We start from the raw sequence: 23,732 nt of genomic DNA, 5'->3' as shown, positions 1-23,732 counted from the left end.
AACACTGAGAACAGGAAATACAAATAGATTATATGTGTAATGTCCAAATAGAAGCCTTTGTGTTCCACTTCCTACACAGGGTTGCCTTCAGATGTTTTCTAAAGGCTGCATATTACTTATCTCCTTGGCTCAGGGGTCACATAACTCCATACCCTCCAACATTTCTCTGACTAAAATAGGGACGCCCTAAGGAAAAGCGAGACATTCCAGGAAAAAAATCAGAAACCAGGACAGCTTCTGTAAATCCGGGACCATCCCTGGAAAATAGGGGCACTTGGAGAGTCTGGAATATAATGTGTACATAACCTAAGAGTATGTTCCAAAAGGTTACTGAATTTTGATAGATGTGATTATATTTCCCTTGCAGAATTGTATCAATGGACAGTCCTGAGTAACTCATTATGCATAAGGTGCAAATATTGTAACGAAGAGCCAAGTATCTCTGTTGGCTAAGCAGCTTACAGCCGCCTGACAGTGAAAATAGTAATGTCTCATTGCTACTCAGTGTTGTCCCTTTACGTAAGGATTAGTTAGTAATCTGATCATAAACCGATTAACTTCCAACCAACAGCCCTGGCTTCCAAACACTTCATTTAAGAAGTGGGGTTTCCTGAATGTTAGAATGATGCTGGTTTAGAAATTAAGTGGGTTACAGTTGTAAGGATTAAGTTAAAAGAAAAGAAAGGTTAAAAATTAGATAAATTTAAGGGTGAGGATTTGCTGAATTAAAATTTGAAATTGGAATGCAGAAAGGGGAGGTATGAGGAGGTCGGAGAAGTAAGTCATAAGAAAATAAGGGTTTGAAATTATACTTGTTCTTTTGTGTGTGTTGGTTTGTATTGTTGTGTTTGTCTGTATAATTTGTGAAACTTTAATAAATATTTTATTAAAAAAAAAAGAAGTGGGGTTTCCAGGCAGTTCTGCTTTGTGACCTGCTACGCAGCAACCGTGGGGGGGTGGAGCCACTCCAGGGGGGGCATAGCAGGAAGAAGCTGGGTGTCCCTGGGAAAAATGACCTGGCAGGGACAGATTAAGCAGCCTTTGCATTCCTGTCCTTTCTCATCACCTTAGGCAGCTAGTGCTTGGGGGCATAGGAGCCAACTCCTAGGGGTCAAGGTCCCTTCGCCCTCCCCCAATATTTGAGGGGGCTACTGCCCCCAAGTTGATGGGCATTGCCATTTAAATAGTGTAGGTGTGCTCCATCATGTGATGGATTATGTGGGGTGTGGTTTACTTGGCCCCCATTTTTTTATTCAAGTTGGTGCCCCTGCTTGGGGGGGCACATAAGAATTAGGGGTTAAGGTGGGGCAGAGACCTGTTTGCCCCATGCAGCTTGCCCTGCTCTGCCTGGCGTCTGCACATGGAATAGGGTGGATGGTGCCAACTTGCTGCCAACTTTGCTCAGGCAGCAAAATGTTTTGGGCTGGAACCAGTCTCCTCCCAAGGGTGCCTTGCAAGCCAGAATCCATGAATTATGGCAACACTCTTTTTTTTAAATAAAATATTTATTAAATTTTCACAGATTATATAACAAACACAACAATTCAAACAAACACACAAATAAGAAAAAAAAAACAAGCATAATTTCAAATCCTTATTTTCTTAAAACTTACTTCCCCGACCTCCTCATACCATCCCTTCCTGCATTCCAGTTTCAAATATTCAATTCAGCAAATCCTCACCCTTACTTTTATGTAATTATTAACCTTTCTTTTCTCTTAACTTATGGCAACACTCATTACCCAAAATTCAAGCTATTATTTTGTATTTGCTCCCATCCCTTCCTCTGATCCCTCCTCTGATTCCTCCATGTGTGGGGAGAGGGGAGAGGGGAGAGGAGAGAGGGGAGAGGAGAGAGGAGAGAGGAGAGAGAGAGAAAGAAAGAAAGAAAGAAAGAAAGAAAGAAAGAACAGTATGAACCCAAGACACCCTTTGTGATGTGTCTTTCAACTCCCCTCAGTCCCAGTGGTCAAGGATGATGATGATCATCATCACCATCACTTTTAATTTGTAATACCGTCTTTCTATCTTACGATACTCAAGGCGGCTCACAAACTGAGGAAACAAAGAATGTATACCTTATAACAATCTAATGCAAAACAAAAATGTCAGAATAAAGCATAGCTTTAAAACAAACAACCTACATCAAATAAAGTAACATTCAACAATCATTAGAATATACAATAATATCAGCATATAAAAATTAAACAGAAACCCACTCTTAACAATTACAGTAAATAATTTCTAAGCTATAATCAATAAAAAAGACGGCAAGTAACAGTGCATAAAATAATACAATACAAATTGAGAAGCAGAGAATGGAGGGTGGGGCAAGGCAGGTGGAAGGAGGCCTTGCCTGATGAAGTCTCTCCCCGCTCTTCCTCCAGGACCAGCTCCCTTATGAGGACTCCTAGGGCTGGGAATTGTAGTCCAGTAACTCCCCTGGGAATTGTAGTCCAGTAACATGGAGGTCATCATTCTGGCTACCCCTGTAATTAACCTGCCATTCAGAGTTGATGTGAATGTAACTGCAGTGATGTATGTGAAGCACTCTGAACACTTTAGCTTGTTGATCTTAATTTGCTCTTTTTCCTGCTGCTTTTTTCACACATGAATTTGAAACGGTTTCGTTGTGTGTGGGGTTTAGGGTTTTCAAGGAGTCGGAAAGCAGCGAATGTTCCTTAACAGTCAGCCGACCAAGTTGCCAGGGTCGCCTTTTCCTTAGGGAAATGGCAGGTAAACGGCTCACAAAGTTGTAATCTACTTTGAAGGGCTTAGAGAAGGATGTTGCAAATTTTACATTAAAAGGCAATTGAGAGGTGGCCAGTGAGCCTGCCTCGCAGGAAGGCTAGGAAACTGTCCTTCATCCCTCCCTTTCACTCTGCAAATGAGCCCTAATCTCTTTATTAAAAGGCTCAGACAGGCGCAAAATCCCGCTTGCAGAAATCATGTGTGCGACAGATGTTCAGGGCAGTATTCTCTTACGCTGGCAAGACACCCTATTGACATCATCTTCTGCACCATAGTAACAGCAACCCACCTCCTGCCTCCTTCAGGGCATCTGTTCTGTGAGAGGCACAGTTCTCTTTTGCCTCTTGTCCACCTTGTGGGAAGGCTGGTTGCTTAGCAGAGCTCCTTGGCGATGATAAGCTGGCTTTCAGGGGGCCTCTAAGGGCAAAACCTCCTTTTGCATCTTGGCTGGGAGTCCTGCAATACCAGCTCCCTGCCTGGCAGGCTTTTCCCACCTGGCCTGAGAGGGCAGAGATGTGACTGACTCCAGCTACAAAAGCTGAGGCTGCTGAACAGACTCTTGGGCTGGGGTGTTATTTGGGGGTTTTTGTGGCTGTTATTTATATTAATTTTTTGTATCTTCATTTTTAGATCTTACTATAGTGTACGTGGAAATTGTTTGGTTTTGTTGGGTATTTTTGTTGTGTTTTATTTATTGTTATTTTTCACGTTGTAAGCTGCCTTGAGCGTAGTTTTAGCTATGGAAATGCAGCATCTCAGCAGAAACTGTGTGCTGTGTAAAACCTCAATAATGGGCAGGTATTCAAATTCATGACACCTGGAACAGCTTCAATATTTGACCGTCCTTCCCAAAGCAAGCAGAAACTCATGGTGGGGTGGGGTGCCGGAGGGAGAGACGGGCAGTTGGTTCTTCCACATTAAAATGTTTACCATGCAAAAGTTCACAACAGGCTCTGGTTGGCATTTCCCAATAGGCTCCATCCCACTATGGTCTTGGCAATGTGTGAACTGCGTCATCACTTAAAACAGGAGGGGGAAAATATTTTTCAGATGATGACTCACATCGCTCTGGTGAAAAGCTCTGAGTGCCTGCATCCCAGTAGTGGACAGGGCCATATCAAAAAGTGGGCAGCTTCAGAATCACATGAATAAAGCTGCTTCTCAGGGAAACAAGTGACGTACATTTAGTATTTTGTAACTCCAATAGTTTCATTTCCATTTCTTCACAGGCTTTTCTTCTTTTTGTACAATCTTTTGCTTGTTCGTTTTTAAAAGCTCTCCAACACTCTTGTCTTGGTTGTGCAAAAAGTGCTCAGTAATCCTGGTAGAAGAATGCAAATGAAGTCAACGCACTATTGAGCAGCAAGCCCTGCTTTAGCTCTATGTAAAGTCTCAAGCTTCAAAATGCAGTTACGTTCTGAAAATTGCAAGCATACAGCTGCAAAATGCATGGATAACAGTTTGCGTATTTTCATTTTCTTTTGCCATCCAACTGTCTTCAGAATTCCACTCTCGATTTGCGTAGGGTCCACTCCTTAGCTTTGTCTTCTCCCAATGATGTCCCGCAAGGCAGCAGATATGGATTTTTCCTTGGTGCTTATTCCCAAAGGCTTTCTCATGAATGAATATGGCTGCAAGGCAGCAGTGGTTTAGGATCAGAGTTTTCCTTTTCCTAGAGGGGCTACATTTCCAAGTTGAGAAGCCACATCTGCCTCTCACTTTCTTCTACAGCATATGCCTTTTCGGCTATTGGACCCACTATTGGTCTCATCCGCTCAGCCCATTGGAGGCTATTTTTGCATTCAAGAACTTCCTTAGCTCACCAAGGGTTTGAGGCGAAGCCATTTCTGGGGTGTGATCACCATCAGGGGCGTCTCACCCATAGAGGCTAGTGGCGCGGGGCACTAGGGCGCCAAGTTCTGGAGGGCGCCAGGGAAGAGGTGGAGGCTGGACACGGCGCCTCCCAGCATCAGCTCACTGCCCTCGCCCGCCTCCACCATGCCGCGCCCGGAACCTCCATCTGTCTGCCGTGGCCACCGCAGCACGAAGCGTCCAGCTGAGCCGGGAGGCGTCCAGCCTCCGCCTTTTCCCCACTGGAGGAGCTGCCCTCCAGCCGCTGCCCGCCTCCTCCAGCCCCACCGGCAGTGCCGTCCTCCCTAAAAAACTCTAGGAAACAGGGGGGGCGGGCGGAGGGAGCTTTGAACCACAGCGCTGGATATGCTTAAGATGGCCCTGGTCACCGTCACATGCCAGCAGCTTCTGGGAGCCACAAGTGAGAGCTGAATGCAGGGTGGGGCCCAAAGGTGGACAAACGACCCCAAAAGGAGCACATCATGTTCACAAGCAGAGTTACTACCCCTCCCCTAACTTCCCATACATACTCAACCGTTAGCCATAGCCTAATCCCTAGATCAAAGAGCATCACCTGGAACAGATAACTGCTTAGTTCAGTCCCCTCTCCTCCTTGGAAACTACTATCAAAGTATAAAGCGCAGCCCAAAGAATGTTAGTTATTTCCCCACCACCACACCACCTTTCAATGTGAAAAAGTTGAATAAAGGCACCACATAAAATCCTGGCTGCGTGACTCGTGCCATGAAGCTGGGACTCCCTCGTCCCTTGCTGATTTGCAAGTGTGATCTCATGTATGTTGAGATTCCTGCATTGCAAAGGTTGGACTAGATGGCCCTCGGAGTCCCTTGCAACTCTCCAATTCTATGATTCTATGTCTACAACTGAAGTCAAGTCCTTAAGGATCTTTAGGGGCTCATGAGAGTAAACAGTCTCCTCCTCTCTTCGGACTTTTTCTTTCTTTTTTAGCATGCCTGCTGTACACAGAGACAGTAACTGATTTAACAATGTATGAGAGAATGTAGGAATGTCTAAATCTGAGTTACAGAGTTAACAAAATCTGTCCTATTGTTCGTTTTCAATAGAGGTGGTTCTGAATTGTGCCCAAGGGACAGATCTGTGTCTCTCTCTCTCCACTGCTCTTAAGAGTGTCCCAAATCTGCCAGCAGACTTGCCACATACATTGCAAAGATGCCCCCACTAGCCTGGAGCCCATTGGGCAGCTGAGACTGGAACCAGAACAATTCCCCGCTGGCAGTCACTGCAGAAGCTCAGCTGCCCCTGTTTCCCCAGGCATGCCCCAAGGAGCGCCGAGGCAACTTAGAACAATTATCACAGCACTCCCAGTTCTGACTTGGAGTCAAGCTTGACCCTTTTAATTAGAAAATGTAATTAAATGGCAAGGGAACCCAGCCAGGCAAATTAAAGGAAAAGTTAAGTCAATATGAAGGATTACAGCGAGAAGGCGAGAGGATGAAGGTGGGGAGCACTGCCCTCTGCTGCACCAAAGCAAAACCACCAAAAGCCGGGGAATTTCCACGGTGCCAGGGACAAGAGAAAGAAAAAGAAAAAAGTGGAACAGGGAAACGAGAATGATGATCTGCGAGCAAAGTGAGAGGCAACACTCAAACACAGAGGGCCACCAGAAGGCAGAAACTTCAAGAGAAAGCATACAAAAAACCCATACTAAAACCTTTGGGATGCTGTCAAAAGAGGCTGGAATAGGGCAAGGGAAGCAAGAAAGCAGTGATTTCCATCCCATCATGTTATAATTATAGAATCATAGAATTGTAGCGTTGGAAGGGACCCTGAGGGTCATCTAGTCCAACCCCCTGCAATGCAGAAATCTCAACTAGATCATACATGACAGATGGCCATCCAACCTCCGCTTTTAAACTTCCAGGGAAGGAGAATCCACCACCTCTTGTGGTCAAACAACTCTTAGTGTCTGAAAGTAATTCCTGGTGATTAATCAGAAGCTCTTTTCTCATAACCTTGGTGAAGATTTGAGGTTTTCATCCCCCAAAAAGTTTTTGATTGAGTTTCCACTGAAATGAGGCTGCATTTTAATGTTTTAATGTTGTATTTTAATCTTGTTTTTTAAGCTGTATTTCAATCAGTTGTTTTTATATTTGGTGTTAGCTACCCTGAGCCCGGTCTTGGCTGGGGGTGGGGTATAAATAAATATTATTATTATTATTACCTGACTTGTTTTTGAGAAACCCATGCTGGGTCTTTGTAATCACAGAATCCTTTTCAAAGTGCTTACAAACCAACCGCTTGAACCCTTATATTCCAGCTTGATCACTGTGATCATCTTCTAGAGCATCGCTGGTCGTTCCCCATGTTGGGAAGGCTCATTTGACAAGGAACTGAGTCTTTAGTGTCATCATAAAATCACAGAATTGTGGAGTTGATATTGGCCCCCAAGGGGGTCATCTAGTCCAACTGACTGCAATGCAGATACCATGGCTAAAGAATCCCTCACAGATTACCACTCAACCCCTGCCCAAAAACGTTCAACGAAGGAAAGCCCACCACCCTTCAAGATTACTTATTCCACCACTGAACAGCTCCTACCCCCAGAAAGTTCCCCCTAATGTTTAGTTGGAATCTCATTTCTTGTCATATTTCTACTGCATGAGCTTCATTTAAGAGTCTGAGGCTCCTTTTATTCCCTCGCAAATTCCACTCTTTTGGAGGGACTGTCAGGTGGTGACCTCCCTTAACCCCATGCCTTAAACTTTTACTTCTGCCCTCACCACAACCTGGGAAAGCCTTAATTAAGCCAAAGCAGCACCCCCACCCCAATGGCCTCCATCCCATGATCTGATCTGGTTGGGCTGTTCTTTGGACAGGGCGGGTAGGACCTCTCTGTTTCCTTATTCAACTCTTGAAAACAAGTCTCTTCTCTTTGCAAGTCAAAATAAAAAAATTCCTTCCAGTAGCACCTTAAAGACCAACTAAGTTAGTTCTTGGTATGAGCTTTCGTGTGCATGCACACTTCTTCAGATACACATGCACATGCACACTTCTTCAGATACATGCATGCACACGAAAGCTCATACCAAGAACTAACTTAGTTGGTCTTTAAGGTGCTACTGGAAGGAATTTTTTTATTTTGACTATGGCAGACCAACACGGCTACCTATCTACTACTCTTTGCAAGTGGCACAGTCTTCACAATATCAACCGCGCCTTAAGAGATTGGATATGGTTGCTGGGTGGAGGGGGCAGATCAATTGACTTCTGGGTGTGGCCCCCCACAGCCCAGCCCACTGTCTATCCCTGGTGCAGGAACTAGACATCCCTGATGCCCTGGTAAATGGTACGCCCAAAGGAATCTCCTGTTGGCCTTTGGAGTTTGTATGCAACAGCAGAAGTAAACTTTGGTAAAATGGATCTTTGGAGCACATCTTTAATTCTAAGACTGAGACTTAGTACAGTGGTACCTCGGATTACAGATGCTTCAGGTTACAGACTCTGCTAACCCAGAAATAGTACCTCGAGTTAAGAACATTGCTTCAGGATGAGAACAGAAATCGTACGGTGGCGGCACGACAGCAGTGGGAGGCGCCATTAGCTAAAGTGGTGCTTCAGGTTAAGAACAGTTTCAGGTTCTCTGATGGACTATATGGATTACAATATGATTTTGATGGGAGACATGAATGGCGTAGTGTCTACAAATATGGATAAGGCACAAAGACAGTCACCAAGGATGGAAGACTACCAAAAACTTTCTTTGATATGACTGAAAATATGGACTTAGTTGATACCTGGAGAACGAAGAACCCTCTGGGAAGAGAGGGAACTTTCTTCTCCGAGGCTAAAATGACATGGACAAGAATTGACCAAATTTGGGTAACCAGAGGACTGGCTCTGAAGACTAGCAAAGTTGAAATCTGCCCCAAGACCTGCTCCGATCATAATGCCGTGAAGATGGAAATGAAATTGACGCCAATTGGTTCCTTTAGATGGAGGATGAATGATACTTTAGGAATGAAGAATTTACTAAGAAGACCCAAAAAACTTTGAGAGACTATTTTGAGATAAATATGAACACTACTGTGGAAAAAAGAGTAATCTGGGATGCAAGTAAAGCTGTCATGAGAGGATTTTTGATACAACAGAATGCTACCTGACCAAATTCTTGAATTAATTCTAATACTCTTTTAGTGCTAGATTCTGGCTCCTGTAAAGTCAATACCAAATCGTCAGCGAATGCTTTCGTTGAGCTCCCACTTGTATACCTTTAACCAATTGGTCCCTTCTAATCATGTTTAACAAAACCTCCAGGACCGATATAAAAAGCAATGGAGAGATTGGGCAACCTTGTCGTGTTCCTTTCTCAATCTTGAATTCTTCCATCACTACATTGTTCACAATTAATTTGGCCTTCTGTTCTGAATAAATTGCACCTATACTGTTTCCAAAACATTGACCAACCCCCATCCCCAATAAATTCTTCTTCATAAAACTCCAGGAAATGTTGTCAAAGGCTTTCTCTGCGTCCACAAATATCAAAACTGCTTTGGTATTAATCTTCACTTGTAATTTTTCTAAGATATTAATTATATTCCTCGTATTGTCAGACAAGTGTCTGCCTGGGAGAAAGCCCGCTTGATCTTTATGGATTTCTTCTGTTAACACCTTTTTAATCTTTTAGCCAAAATGTCTGCAAAAATTTTATAGTCTACATTAAGCAGTGATATGGGGCGGTAGTTCTTGAGCTGTGTCTTTTCAGTCTCTGTTTTCGGTATAAGTGTGATGTAAGCTTCCTTCCACGACTTCCACGGTGCCCTTTTCCCTTCCAATATTTCATTACAGACTTCCTTTAAAGGTTGTATTAACCATTCTTTCAAATTTGGTCAGGTAGCAGGTTTTAAGCTGAATAAGACGAAAACTAAGGTTTTAGAGAAGAATCTAACTGAAGGAGACAGGATTGACACTGGCTAAGAAAGTGAAATATCTAGGGATTAATATGACTGCTAAGAATGTGAATTTATTTAAGGATAACTATGAAAAATGTTGGACTGAAGTGAAAAAGGATTTAGAAATATGGTCAAATTTGAAGCTATCGTTGAAGCTATCGTTGTTAGGCCGAATTGCTGTGATAAAAATGAACGTATTGCCAAGAATGCTGTTTTTGTTTCAAACACTGCAAATTTTGGACAAAATGAACTGTTTCAAGAAGTGGCAGAGAGATATCTTGATTTGTCTGGCAGGGCAAGAAGCCTCGTATAAAATTTAAGATATTAACAGATGCTAAAGAAAGAGGTGGATTTGCCCTGCCAGACCTTAAACTTTATTATGAATCAGCCGCATTTTGTTGGCTGAGAGAATGGATGCTTCTTGAAAACACGGATGTGTTGGACTTGGAAGGTTTCAATAATGTATTTGGTTGGCACGCATATTTGTGGTATGATAAGGTTAAAGCACACAAAGCGTTCAAAAACTATATTGTCAGAAAAGCACTGTTTAATGTTTGGATAAGATATAAGGATTTGTTAGAAAATAAAACCCCAAGATGGTTGTCACCAATGGAAGCAAAGGCTCAGAAAAAACTCAATATGGAGGCCAAATGGCCGAAGTATTGGGAAATTTTGGAACAAGAGGGTGACAAATTAAAACTGCAGAGCTTTGAAAAATTAAAAAACAGAGTACGAGATTGGCTCCATTATTATCAAATAATGGAGGCATATAACTTGGACAAAAAATTAGGCTTCCAGGTGGAAAAATCAAAATTGGAAACAGAATTGTTAGACCCTAAAGTTAAGAATTTGTCAAGAATGTGTAACTTGCTGTTGAAATGGAATACTCAAGATGAAACGGTGAAATCTGCTATGATTAAATGAGCACAAGATGTTGGACATAATATTATGATGGCTGACTGGGAACAGTTATGGACCACTGGTATGAAGTTTACGGCATGTAATGCCTTAAAAGAGAATTTAATGAAAATGATCTACTGGTGGTACATAACACCAGTCAAGCTTGCAAAAATCTATCATCTGCTGTTGGAAATGTAATGAAACTGAAGGCACATTCTTTCACCTTTGGTGGACATGCCCAAAGATTAAGGCATTCTGGGAGATGATCTATAATGAAATTAAAAAGGTATTTAAATATACCTTCCTGAAGAAACCAGAGGCCTTTCTCCTGGGCATGGTCGGCCAATTGGTGCCAAGGAAAGATAGGATTTTTTTTATGTATGCCACAACAGCAGCAAGAATACTAATCGCAAAGTATTGGAAGACACAAGATCTACCCACCAGGGAAGAATGGCAGATGAAGCTGATGGACTACATGGAACTGGCGGAAATGACTGGCAGAATCCGAGACCAGGGAGAAGAGTCAGTGGAAGAAGATTGGAAAAAATTTAAAGTATATTTACAAAAACATTGCAAAATTAATGAATGTTAGAAGCATGCTGGAATGAAGTTATATGGTTTTAGCAGAAATGTAGTAAAGAATTAAGTAAAAGCTGATTGATAATGGGCCAAAATGAAAAAAATTAAGGTTAGACCATTAAGATAAATTATAGAACTAAAATTGAGAAAGATGGAAAGAATTTGCTGAAATAGTTAATTGAACTAGAATACAAAAAAGGGAGGTGTGAGGAGGTCGATGAAATAAGTAAATGAAAGGTAAAGATATGGAATATTGGGTGTGTGTTTTAGTGTTTTTGTTTCTTTTTGTTGTATTTTTTATGTTTTTCTTTTTATGTATTGCAATGTATGTTTTGTTAAATTTTTTATCGTTTTCCTTTTTTCTTTTTTTTGTAATTTTTAAATTTCCAATAAATATCATTTAAAAAAGAAAGAAAGAAAGAAAGAACAGTTTCAGGTTAAGAAGGGACCTCCAGAATGAATTAAGTTCTTAAGCCGAGGTAAAAGGTAAAGGTAAAGGGACCCCTGACCATTAGGTCCAGTCGTGGCCGCTTCTGGGGTTGTGGCGCTCATCTCGCTTTACTGACTGAGGGAGCCGGCGTTTGTCCGCAGACAGCTTCCGGGTCATGTGGCCAGCATGACTAAGCCGCTTCTGGCGAACCAGAGCAGCGCACGGAAACGCCGTTTACCTTCCCGCCAGAGCGGTACCTATTTATCTACTGGCACTTTGACGTGTTTTCGAACTGCTAGGTTGGCAGGAGCAGGGACCGAGCAACGGGAGCTCACTCCATCGCAGGGATCTGAACCACCGACCTTCTGATCAGCAAGTCCTAGACTCTGTGGTTTAACCCACAGTGCCAGCCACGTCCCTTAACCCAAGGTACCACTGTATAAAATAATGAAACTGGTGTTTATTAAGGGAAGTGCATTCTTCATAGGAAAGGGTTCTGGATAACTAACCAGCTGGAGGGACAAAGAAGCCAGGAGATCAAAGGAAGAGGCAGCACAGGAATCTTGAGGTCTCCCACTCGATCTGCGATCTGCCTTAACCGCACGGAGACCCTTCTAAGCAGCATCTCAGCATCCCAACATCTCATGCAAGAGGACCTGGAAAGAATCTGAGGACCAGAGTGCTAAGGAGCATCTACAGTTTGGCTCACCAACTTGTGTCGGCTGCAATTGCACTTTCATTTTATCCGTTTCAGCTTTCTGCTTCAGATATGCTTGTAATATGGGTTATATCTGTGCGGACCTGAAATCACACAGGTGACTTATAAGAGCATGCAATTACACCTAAGGAGAACAAGGAGTTTTTGCCCCTCAGCCCAACCATTTGGCTCTCTCAAGACTTTGTACTATAAATGGGCATGGCTTAAGGCAGGCTTCCTCAAACTCAGCCCTCCAGATGTTTTTGGCCTACAACTCCCAGGATCCCTAGCTAGCAGGACCAGTGGTCAGGGATGATGGGAACTGTAGTCTCAAAACATCTGAGGGGCGAGGGTGAGGAAGCCTGGCTTAAGGTAGTATTAGTAGATCTGCACTGGCAGCCTGTTTGCTGCCAGGCTATGTTCCAAGTATATATAGCTATTAACAGCTTGGGAGCAGTTTACTTTGGAATCACCTTATGGAACTGGCACTCTTTTTTTAAAATATAAGTAACGTTTTTATTTATTTTTCATGGTACAGAAGATTTTGAGAAAACAATTGTTACAACAGTAAAAAACCCAAAAACTTTCCCCAATATAATTAAAGATTTTTGTCATGCTATGTCAGGACATTTCATTTGATTTTCCCACAGGTGTTGGGTGGATTGCTCCCAGAGTCTGAACAATTTATGTATACAATAAACGTATGTCAGATGTTGTAAAAGGAATAGGGATTGTGTTTGCCCTTTGCTACTCTGACCTGACATGATAGTTTCTCAGTCAATGCTATTGACAATATCCTAGTATATCAAGAATTGATGTTAAGTCCAATGCTGGTTTTCCATATGGGTAGCTGTCAATGGCAAGGCTAAGTCAGGGGTAGGCAACCTAAGGCCCGGGGGCTGGACGTGGCCCAATCGCCTTCTCAATCCGGCCCACGGACGGTCCAGGGATCAGTGGGTTTTTACATGAGTAGAATGTGTCCTTTTATTTAAAATGCATCTCTGGGTTATTTGTGAGGCCTGCCTGGTGTTTTTACATGAGTAAAATGTGTGCTTTTATTTAAAATGCACCTCTGGCTTATTTGTGGGGCATAGGAATTCGTTCGTTTCCCCCCCCAAAAAATATAGTCCGGCCCCCCACAAGGTCTGAGGGACGGTGGACTGGCCCACGGCTGAAAAAGGTTGCTGACCCCTGAGCTAAGTGGTCATCATTAGGGTAACTTGGAAAGGGTGGGTCTGTAAACCAAGTAGTGCTAGTGCAAGAGACATTTCAATTGTTCTGTTACATATCAAGCTTATTTCTTTGAAGACAGCACTCCAGAAAGGTTTGATGACGTCGCAAAACCACCACATATGGAAACACTGCTTTTCTTCTAGAAAAGTGTGCTGAAGTTGTTACAGTAAGTACCACGTTTTTAACTAGTGCATTTGACCATGATAAATGTAGGTCTTTCCAAGATCTAAGGCCCCATTGTCCCTGTAAAAGTAATGGTGTAAAGTTTGCTTTCTTTAGAGCCGACAGGTTTTTCATACAGGCTTTTAAAAAAATCATCATCATCACAATATGTGCAGAAATGGGATGAACTGAGCTTAGGAATGGAAAAAATATGAAACCTGTGAGCTTAGGAATGGAAAAAATATGAAACCTGATCGATATCAGAATAGTCCATCCAGAGGCGCTTGCACAGCCAGCCCAGCCTTGGCTCCCAAGCAGCCTTGTTTTATTGATTTAAATGATTGATTTAAATTATTGTTGTGTGATTTAGTTATTTAGTTACTGTAAGTTTAATTTGTTGGTGTTTTATGTTATGTAGTGTTTTTCTTTTTTGTTGTTGTTTTTTGTGTTTTGTTTGTCTTTTTTGTTGCTTTAACGTTTGGTGTTGTATAATGAATTGAAACTAATAAAAATTAAATGGGAAAAAAAGAGATTGCTAAACCTAAAGGGAAAAAAAAGGATTGATTCAGTCAAATGTTTCCTTAGTAGCTCACCCTCCTCCCCACCCCAAACATTAAACAAGTTACACAAACGGAACAACAGCCAAAATCAATAACTACTAACAGAGCAAAAAGAGACAAACAAAAGAGGCAATATAAAGGCAGCAGTAGAGGGGGGAAATCAAAGCAGCAGCATGGAGAATAAAAATATCTATTAAAAATCCACAAGAATCTAGGAGAAAAGAAATGTGTTCATCTGGAGCCCAAAGGATAACAGAGTCGGTGCCAGCTGAGCATCCCTGAGAAGAGGACTCCATAACTAGGGCGCCATTCCTTAAAATCTTTATGACTGCTCCCTTTAGCTTGAATAAGACTCATCAAATATAATGGGTGTGCTTTAAAAAGACCCCTTTCTTTGGATTTGGCTCCTTAATCCCCATAGTTTAAGGTGCAATCCTATGCACATTTATTACGTTTATATCCCCCCCTTTCCTCCATGTAGCTCAAATTGTCTACATAGTCCTCCCTTGCCACCATTTTCTCACAACATCCCTTTGAAGATAGGTTAGGCTGAGATTCAGTCACCTAGCGAGCTCCATGACTGGGTTTGGGCTTGCATCTCACTCTCCCTAGTCCTTGTCCAATACTCCATCCCAGCCTTTCTCAGCCTTGGTTCCCCAGATGCTGTTGGACTACAATTCCCATGATCCCTGACCTAGCCAGGGATGATGGGAGTTGTAGTCCAACAACTTCTGGGGACCCACAGTTGAGGAAGTCTGCTCTAACCACTGCACCACATTGGCTCACTCAGAAGCAAATCACAGTCTGTTCAGTGGGGCTTGTTGTTCCTGGATAAGCATCCACCAGGCTTGCAGCCTTAACCACTAAGTGCTAATCCAGTTCTCTCCATGATCATTTACAGCATAGTTCAAACTTGGGGTTGGGGAAACAGCTGGATGTTGACAAGTGTGCACATGCACAAAGCTTGCCAGCCCTGATAGCTTGATACGATCTACTGCCTTCCTACAGTAATGACAGCAGAGGGCACTCCTGTACCATCTCCCTCTTTGGTAATGTTACCTGCTGTGGATGGATGTGGGCACTTGCCACAAACCTGGCATTCAACTTGTGAAGTTCAGGTTGCAGTCATTCTTCCTACCGTGAAGATCCCTGCCAGAGATCATCATCTTTCTATATTGCCATACCCAAGGCAGTTTACAAGCTGAAGAAACAACAAAGATTGCACATCTTATAACAATTTGGTTTTTTAACAGTCGCAATAAAAAGATGACTTAAAATGACAACTGATATAAAAATAATTTTCAATAAGGCATTAGAATACGTTGCACAAAAATTAACTCTCAAATATCAACAAACAGAAATACAGTCTCAACAATTATAATAAATCGTAGTCAATCAAAATAACAGCAAAGTTACAATACATTTTAAAAGCCACACAAAAAGATGACATTGAGCAACAAGGTCACATAACTTATGAAAGTGTTGAAGGTATTTTATTCTGAGTTTCTCTTCTCCATTCCCAGCTGCTTTTGCTGTTCTTGGAGTTATGGTGTGGGAGAGGCTGTTGCTCAACTGGACTTGACTGGAGGAGCCAGGATGATGAGGCAGTTGTAGTTGTTAAAGTGAGATGGATTAGCCAAGCGTTATGGCCACTCACCAGGGCCGGCCCACTCATGAGGCAAGATGAGGTGACTGCCTCAGGCAGCAGGATCCACCAGGGCAGCAGATCCGGCCTCCAAGGAAAGTTCATCTGCTGCCAATGCTGTCGCTGCCACAGAGGCAGCAACAGTTGTGCATGCTCCTTGAGGGACGGGTTTGCCACCTCCTCAGCAGCCTCCCCCGCAATGTTGCCTCCATACTGGCCTCTTGGCAAATAGGAGGTGTTGCTGGTTTCCTCCCACCCCTAGGAAGGAAATGGTGGGGGCTGCCCTCTGGGGGCTCTGCACTCAGGGGCGGAGGAAGGGGGTGCAGTTTGGGCGGACCGTCCTGGGTGTCTTCACCACAGTGGGTCACATTTGGTTTGCCACCCGCCTGCAACTCCCAAGCCTACCCCAAGCCATTGGGGGAAATTCCCCCCTTCCCCCTTTGTTTTGACAGCTTGGGGAGGCTTGGGAGTCGCAAGCAGGCAGCACGTCAAATGTCTGCCATCGGCAGTTCGCTCGGCCCCCGGCTGCAGGGCGCGCATGCCACTCTGTGCACCTGAGCGGCTATCCAGTGCCTGGGAGGGCAGCCTCCACGCCACGCCCCCCCCTCGGGAGCGCACCCACCCTGGGCAGCGCGGGAAATGCTCCACCGCTGTCTGCACCCACCCAGCTTGATTCAGAGCAAGCCCCTTGTGCCCTTGTGTTGATTCTCATTTCAACACTGTGATGGCCCGGGATTCGGACTCGGATGCTGAACCTGAGGGATCCCAGCCTGCACAGGATTCCCCACCTCCAGAACCAGCTGAGCTGGGGCTGGGGCATGAGCCTGAAGGGTCCTCACCTGTGCTGGATCCTCAGGTGCAGGCACCAGCTGAGTCTGCTCTGGGTCCTGAGGTGATGGAGGACCCATTGCCTGCAGGTGCTCCACTCTCAGCCCCATCAGAGGAAGAGGAGGTTGCCTCTGGGTCCGGTAACCCTCCAGCCTCTCCTGAGTTGCAGAGGCTCAGGGCAGAGAGGCGGAGGGAACTAAGTTCCCGCAGAAGGAGTGCTCGCCTCCAGGCCAGGAGAGGCGAGTCACCAGAGGATCGGGGCCACCCTATGCCTCGGGGGAGATAAAAGCCAGCCAGACCCAGTCCGAAGTTGTGGGAGCAACATTGCTTTTTGCTAGTTCCTGCCTGAACCCTGTCCTGCTTTTCTGCCGGAGCTCCTGACCCGCCCTGGCTCCCTGCTTGCAAGCCTGTTGCTGACTTCACCTGACTCCCTGCCCTGCACCCAGCTTCAGCCACTACGGACTGCCTCCACGTTGCACCTTTGACCGTGGACCGGACTTGAACCTCACCTCTCGGGTAACCCACAGGACCAGCACAAACACTCAGGTAAGAGTCCTGCTATTCACTCCTCTGAGTCTATCTAAGTGGAAGTGCTCTTGCAATACTTCTGGCAATAGCACATGCAGACAAGTGGACAGCTGCCACAAGAGCATTTTTAATGCAATTGGGGGAAGCACAAAATTTGCCTCAGAAAACAAGCCACCTCTTGTTTTGAGGCACATTGCTTTTTGTGCTCCACAGTGCTGGGTGCTACTACTCTCCCTTAGCAAGTGTATTGCCACGAGGAGGGATTGGATCACTCAGCAGATCCCCTCCCTTGAAATGAGATCATGTCATGGATCAGGCTGGAGGTGGGCAAATGTTGTCCCCATCTTCAAAAGGGGGGAAAAGAAGACACAGATAACTAGTGACTGGTCCGCTTGACATCGATAGATACCAGGAAAGGTTCTAGAACAGATAATTAGATGGTTGGTCTACGAGCACTTTGAAGAGGATGCTGTGATTACCAAGTCCCAGCATGTGTTTCTCAAAAACAAGTCATACAAGACAAATCTCTCTCTCTCTTTTTTTAAAGAGTTACAAGCTTGATGGATCAGGGGTATGCTGTGGATGTAGTGTATCTTGACTTGAGTAAGTCTTTGGACAAAGTCCCCTAGGATATTCTTGTGGAGAAGCTGGTAAAATGTGGGGTGGACAAGGTAACTGTTAGGTGGATTTGTAGCTGGTTGACTGACTGAACCCAAAGAGTGCTCACAAAGGGTTCCACGTCACGCTGGGGAAATGTGATACGTAAGGTGCTGCAGGGTTCTGTCCTAGGCCGTTCAAAATCTTTATAAACGACTTAGATGAAGAAATTGAGGGGGCGCTCATCTAATTTGCAGATGACACTAAACTGGGAAGGGTAGCTAATGCTGGAGAAGAAAGAATCAGGATTGAAGATGTCCTTAATAGACTGGAAAACTGGGTCCAAACTAACAAAATGAATTCCAATAAGGACAGATGTTAGGTTCTACACTTAGGCAGGAATAGGCAGCTGTACAATTATGAGATGGGGGACACCTGGCTTGCCAATAGTACATGTCAAAAGGATCTATGGTTTTTAGTAGACCACAAGCTGAACATGAGTCAACAGTGTGATGCAGCAGCAGCAAAACAAGCTAATGCTATTCTAGGCTGTATCAACAGAAGTTAGTGTTCTGCTCAAAGGAAGTAATACTACTGTTCTATTCTGCCTTGTTCAGACCACACCTGGGAGTACTGTGTCTAGTTCTGGGTGCCACAGTTTAGGAAGGATATTGACAAGTTGGAACATGTGCGGAAGCAGGTGACCAAGGGTCTGGAAACCCAAGTCTTATCTGGAACAGTTGAGAGTATGTTTAGCCTGGGAAAAAGGAGACTGAGGAGATTTTCATAGAATTTTAGAGTTGGAAAGGACCACAAGGGTTAAGATAAGATACTATCTTCAAATATCTAAAGGACTGTCACATGGAAGATGGAGCAAGCTTGTTTTCTCCTGCTCTGGAAGGTTGCACCCGAATGAACGGCTTCAAGTTGCAAGAAAGGAGATTCCACCTAAACATCAGGAAGAACTTTCTGACAGTAAGAGCAGTTTGATGGAAGAAAGGTCTCCCTGGGGATGTTGTTAACTCTCCTTCCTTGTAGGTGTTTATGCAGAGGCTGGATGGCCATCTGTCATGGATTCTTTAGTTGAGATTTGGACTTGTTTATATAAGTTGTTTATTGTGGTTTAAATTGTATGTTTTACTGCTTGGTTTTTTTAAAAACGGAATTTCTTTATTTACTGTAGACCACTTTGGGAAGGTATTCTGTCCCCGTTTGACCTTTAAAGCCAGGAGGGGCTGGCTCTGCATCCCTCCAGCTCTCATCAGCAGGGTTCAAAATTAGCAGGGCGCCAGGAGCATTTTGTGCCTAAAGATTCTCCATTTGCGAACACCTCAAAAAGTATGGGTTACTGAAATATGTGCTTTGAAGCCTCAAAGTCTGTTAAGGATAGACAATATGTTAAAGAGTTTAACAATAGAGAATAGAGCATTTTGAAAATTGAAGTATGGTACTGATATTTTTATTGTATTTATTTTTATTGTAAATACCAAATTAAACATGTATTAACAGTTTCTGCTAGAAATCTGAGATTAACAACGTGTCACTTGTGTGAATAGCGTATTAGTTCATGCTTCTCAAAATAATCAATAAAAAGTCTTTACCCCACCCGCCAATGGCAACTAGACGTTCTGTTTCGGTGCCCACAACCCAGGTCCCAGAAGCCATTTGGCTCCTAGCTTTTCTATCCCAGTTTCTAACCCTGCTCATCAGCCCAGCCTGTGTAGCCAATGGTCGGGGATTATGACAGCTGTTCTTCAGCTAAGTCACATGTTAGCCCCCCTGCTTCAAATATTCATGTCCTGTTTTTCAGATGCTAACCTGAACATCTCCTCCTCCCCAACTGCAGAAACATTCAAGAAACAAAAAAATGTCTTAAATACATATTCACATAAACCAATACCCTGTGCCCCTGCTTGTGAACAGTTCCTGCGCCCCACTAGGGACCGTGAAAAAACACCAAACGCTTAGTCCTCAGTGGGTCAGTTTCGAAGTTCAAACCTGAAAGGTGAAGACAGACATAACCATTCTATTTTTTAAATTAATCTTTACTAAAATTTAAAACACATAAAAGGGGGGATTACAGCTGTTGAAACAATATTATACACTTCAAAGAAACAAAGTGGCACAACTTATGACTGGCAGCCAATAAAGTACTTTAAAAAGAAAGAAAAATATGCATATAAAACAAAAGTTGGAAATAAATAGCTCTGAGCATATACCGTATCCAAAACATATCCACTGGGACAGATAAATCTGCTACTTGTTTCTCTCATTACAAAGTTTATATGTAAGAAATTCATGTATATTTTTGTATTTTAGATACATTGTGTGATACGGAAAGGAAAGCCTACATAAACCAAACCTTATTAGAACCATAGAGTCATAAAATTGTAGCGGTGGAAGGGACCACAGGGGTCATCTATCCCAAACCCCTGCAGAAATCTTTTGCCCGTTATTTGTTCAAACCCAAAACCCTGAGATTAAGAGTCTCATTCTCTACCAACTGAACTAAAGGTATTTTTAGGGCAGTGCAGCCACTCTGGAACAGCCCTCACACCCTGCATCCCAAACATGATTTTACCTCTTTGGGATCTAGGGGTGGGGCAGAAGGTTGTTCTGCATGTTCACAGCAGAAACTAGCTGCAGACATCACTGACTGACTGTCACCTATGATGGCGCCAAGAAATTTCCCCATTCAAATCCACCGAACAGCAAAAATGTGATATGTCCAAGAAATACCTACGAAAATATAACAACGACATAACATCTATGGCAGCATTTGAACAATCCTTGTGTAAATTAAATACTATTAAAAAAGGAAAAACGGTACGATATGTTTTAAGAGAGTGCTAGAAATTATAGTAAGAGTAAGGTAAGAAGTGGGACGCGGGTGGCGCTGTGGGTTAAACCACAGAGCCTAGGACTTGCTGAGCAGAAGTTTGGTGGTTCGAATCCCTGCGACGGGGTGAGCTCCCATTGCTTGGTCCCTGCTCCTGCCAACCTAACAGTTCGAAAGCACGTCAAAGCGCAAGTAGATAAATAGGTACCGCTCTGGCGGGAAGGTAAACGGCGTTCCGTGCGCTGCTCTGGTTCACCAGAAGCGGCTTAGTCATGCTGGCCACATGACCCGGAAGCTGTACACCGGCTCCCTTGGCTAGTAAAGCGAGATGAGCGCTGCAACCCCAGAGTCGGCCATGACTGGACCTAATGGTCAGGGGTCCCTTTACCTTTAGCTTAAGGTAAGAAGTATAAGTACATTCAATGTCGTAAATGTAACTTACATCGGGAAATGACAGGAAGTCTGTTTTGATATAATTTAGTTTATTGGATTTTTACTTTGGTTTATTTTTGTTTAGCTAGAAAGCATAAGAAAAGAGCATGTACAAGTATAAGTTTAAATCAACATTTAACGGTATAATTATTTAAGTTTGTTATTACTATCATCAGTTTTACCTTCTCTTTGTACATGTATTCAAGATTGTGTATGGATGTCAATTAATAATAATAAAATTATAAAACAAAAACAAATCCACCGAACAGCTTTCTCTTAAAAAAGATATAAGTAATGTACAGATGATGCTTTACAATGCTTTTTTTAAAAAAGCCTGCCTGAAGCCTGGATCTGGTGGGGTTGTAGACAAACAATGACATCTGTCAGTCCAACTGCTAAGGAGGACACTGGGCTTACCTGAACCGAGGGAAACACTGTGAGAATCTGAGATGTAACTGAGCTGAGGCCCTGCATCAAGCGGGGACCAATTCAGTCCAGTCAGACCTGCAGATCTAATTTGTGCATTTTGTTTTGCACTCCCTCGCCCTCAGCCATGCGCCCTCCATCGTCTTCTTCCTCAGAGACCAACAGAACCAGAAATCTGGCTCTCTCTTTGTGACATTTGGGTTGACCCTAACAAAGGCCAACTGTGGATTTTGGAGCATTTCTCTATGGCTCAACTTGGCGACTGCCTTTGCTTTTTATAGATTGTATCTTCACTCCACCCTGAGTTTCATGGGGGGAAAAGCAACATCTCAATTTGCGGCAAGGCAACCATGACAGCCCTGCTCACCTCGTCTGGAGTCACAGCAAGGACGCTGCAGCTCTTCTTCATCTCCTCCTCCAGCTTGCCGGTCTTTAGATTCCGTCTCTGCTGAAGCTTTTTCAATTCACCAGACTTCAGCCATTGGGGCTGAAGGGGCTCTGGGCAGGGCCAGGCGACTGAGCGATGGATGTGCTACCACCTCCTGGGGCCTGAAAGGGAGAACAGCAATGGGACAGTCAGTGAGGGAAATTTAGCCATAAGGTGGCTCCCCCACCCCCTACTGATGGCTGTTGGTTCACACATGCAAGTGTATCTGTCGCTTGATCGCTTATTTTTGATATGCAGTGGCTCATTCAAATATATGACATATGAACTCAGCAGCATGAAACTGGCACTCATGGCTGTTTCATTCCCTTTCTCTGTATGCAGAGATCTAAAAACAGCTAACCATGGTTAATTACTTATGTATTTAACCAGAATAGCTGCTGAGGCAACTCTTTGGGGCCCCAGTACATGCCGGCTTTAGAAGCTATGTAAGCAAACCACCTCATTAACCACTCAAGAAAGAGCAAAATATATGGGAAAGATTGGATTATAGAAGCAGGGTTGACCAAGTTTGGCCTTCTTCAGTGCATCAAACTGCCCTGTAGGGAATCCTGTACCTTACTTTAGGGATGATGATAGTAACAATAATATTTCTTTACTGACCTTCTTCCAAGGATCACAATACCCCTCTATGTGCTGCCTTGTCAAAAACAAATTCTCACTGTTTTTTTGTGTGTTGAATATATGCTATATGGTAATTTATGGACCTAATAGGTATCTAAAGCCATTTGCACATAACAAAATATGTATTTTATCAAAGTAATTGTTGAACTGAAATACAATTAAGAAGTATATTAATAGTGAAATAATTATTAAGCTCTAACTGTATGTAGGTTTTATTTTATTTCTTTTTTATCTTATATTTTGGAAATGTACATCCAGGTGTTTTTTTCCCTTTACTTTTTTTGGGGCCCCCCAAGAGAGTGGGGCCCTAAGCTATAGTTTGTTTAGCTTATACAGTCATACCTCGGGTTAAATATGCTTCAGGTTGAACGCTTTCGGGTTGCGCTCCGCGGTGACCCGGAAGTAACAGAATGCTTTACTTCCGGGTTTTGCCGCTCGTGCATGTGCAGACGGTCAAAATGACGTCACGCACATGCGCGGAAGCGGCGAATCACGACCCACACAGACGCGGGTTGCGTTTGCTTCAGGATGCGAACGAGGATCCGAAACAGATCCCGTTTGTATCCAGAGGTACCACTGTACATAAATCCAGCACTGGTGAGACTTCAAAAGGGCCTAGGGTCTGTTCTGTGAGGATATACTGGGCAAGCTCTCATTGTAGGACAACCAGGTCTGATCCACTCACCAACCCTTTTGCCAAGCCCCCTTCCTCCATGCCTGACCAACTCCTTCCCTTTACCCAACCCCTCACCCCCACCCCACAGCTCACCCCAAGTTCCTCCAAGCCCTTTTCAAAGTAGGTGGGAGGTGCTTCACAGAGTAGCTTGCTGAAATACTGTACAAAGCACTTCCCTCTATTAAATTTTGCTGACAGATTTAATCTGCCATTAAATCTCGTTTAAAAGAAGTGGGGAGGTGCTCCACATTGCCCACCAGTTAAGCAGCTCGCCAGGGCGGGCCAGCCACTCCTCATGGTGCAGTTGGCATAGCCGCCTATTGGCAGCCACACAAACTGCAGAGTGTGACGACACCTTACATTTTTATGCATATAGGAAGATATGAAAACTGCCTCACACCATGTCACACCATGGATCCCTTTGCATTGTCTCTTCAGGGTTTCTGGCAGAGATCTTCCTCTGCTACCTTTTTTTTATTTTTTAAACTAACTAGAGAAGCCTTGCTTAAGCTTGGGAGCTTCTGCATGCAGCAGGTATCTCTACCGTGGCCTCACATTCCATCTAAATGAAATGAATGACAGCTTCAGACACAGAGCG

The 23,732-nt window shown here is 43.7% G+C and overlaps 1 protein-coding gene across 1 annotated transcript in view; it reads right to left on the bottom strand.

The window, feature by feature from the left end:
* The window catches only part of PDE4A (phosphodiesterase 4A), a 384,429-nt gene that overhangs the window by 331,928 nt on the left and 28,769 nt on the right, over window positions 1-23,732 (bottom strand). Inside the window, exon 2 of the mRNA XM_083482984.1 lies at window positions 21,757-21,938. Coding sequence (XP_083339110.1) covers window positions 21,757-21,798 — 42 coding nt within the window. The 5' untranslated portion in view covers window positions 21,799-21,938. The remainder of the gene's footprint in view (window positions 1-21,756; window positions 21,939-23,732) is intronic.

This window comes from Podarcis liolepis (genome assembly GCF_965112155.1).
Source record: "Podarcis liolepis genome assembly, chromosome: 17".
Lineage (NCBI taxonomy): Eukaryota > Metazoa > Chordata > Lepidosauria > Squamata > Lacertidae > Podarcis > Podarcis liolepis.
Note: the sequence above shows the minus strand (reverse complement) of the source record. Positions and strands in the feature narration are given on the sequence as shown.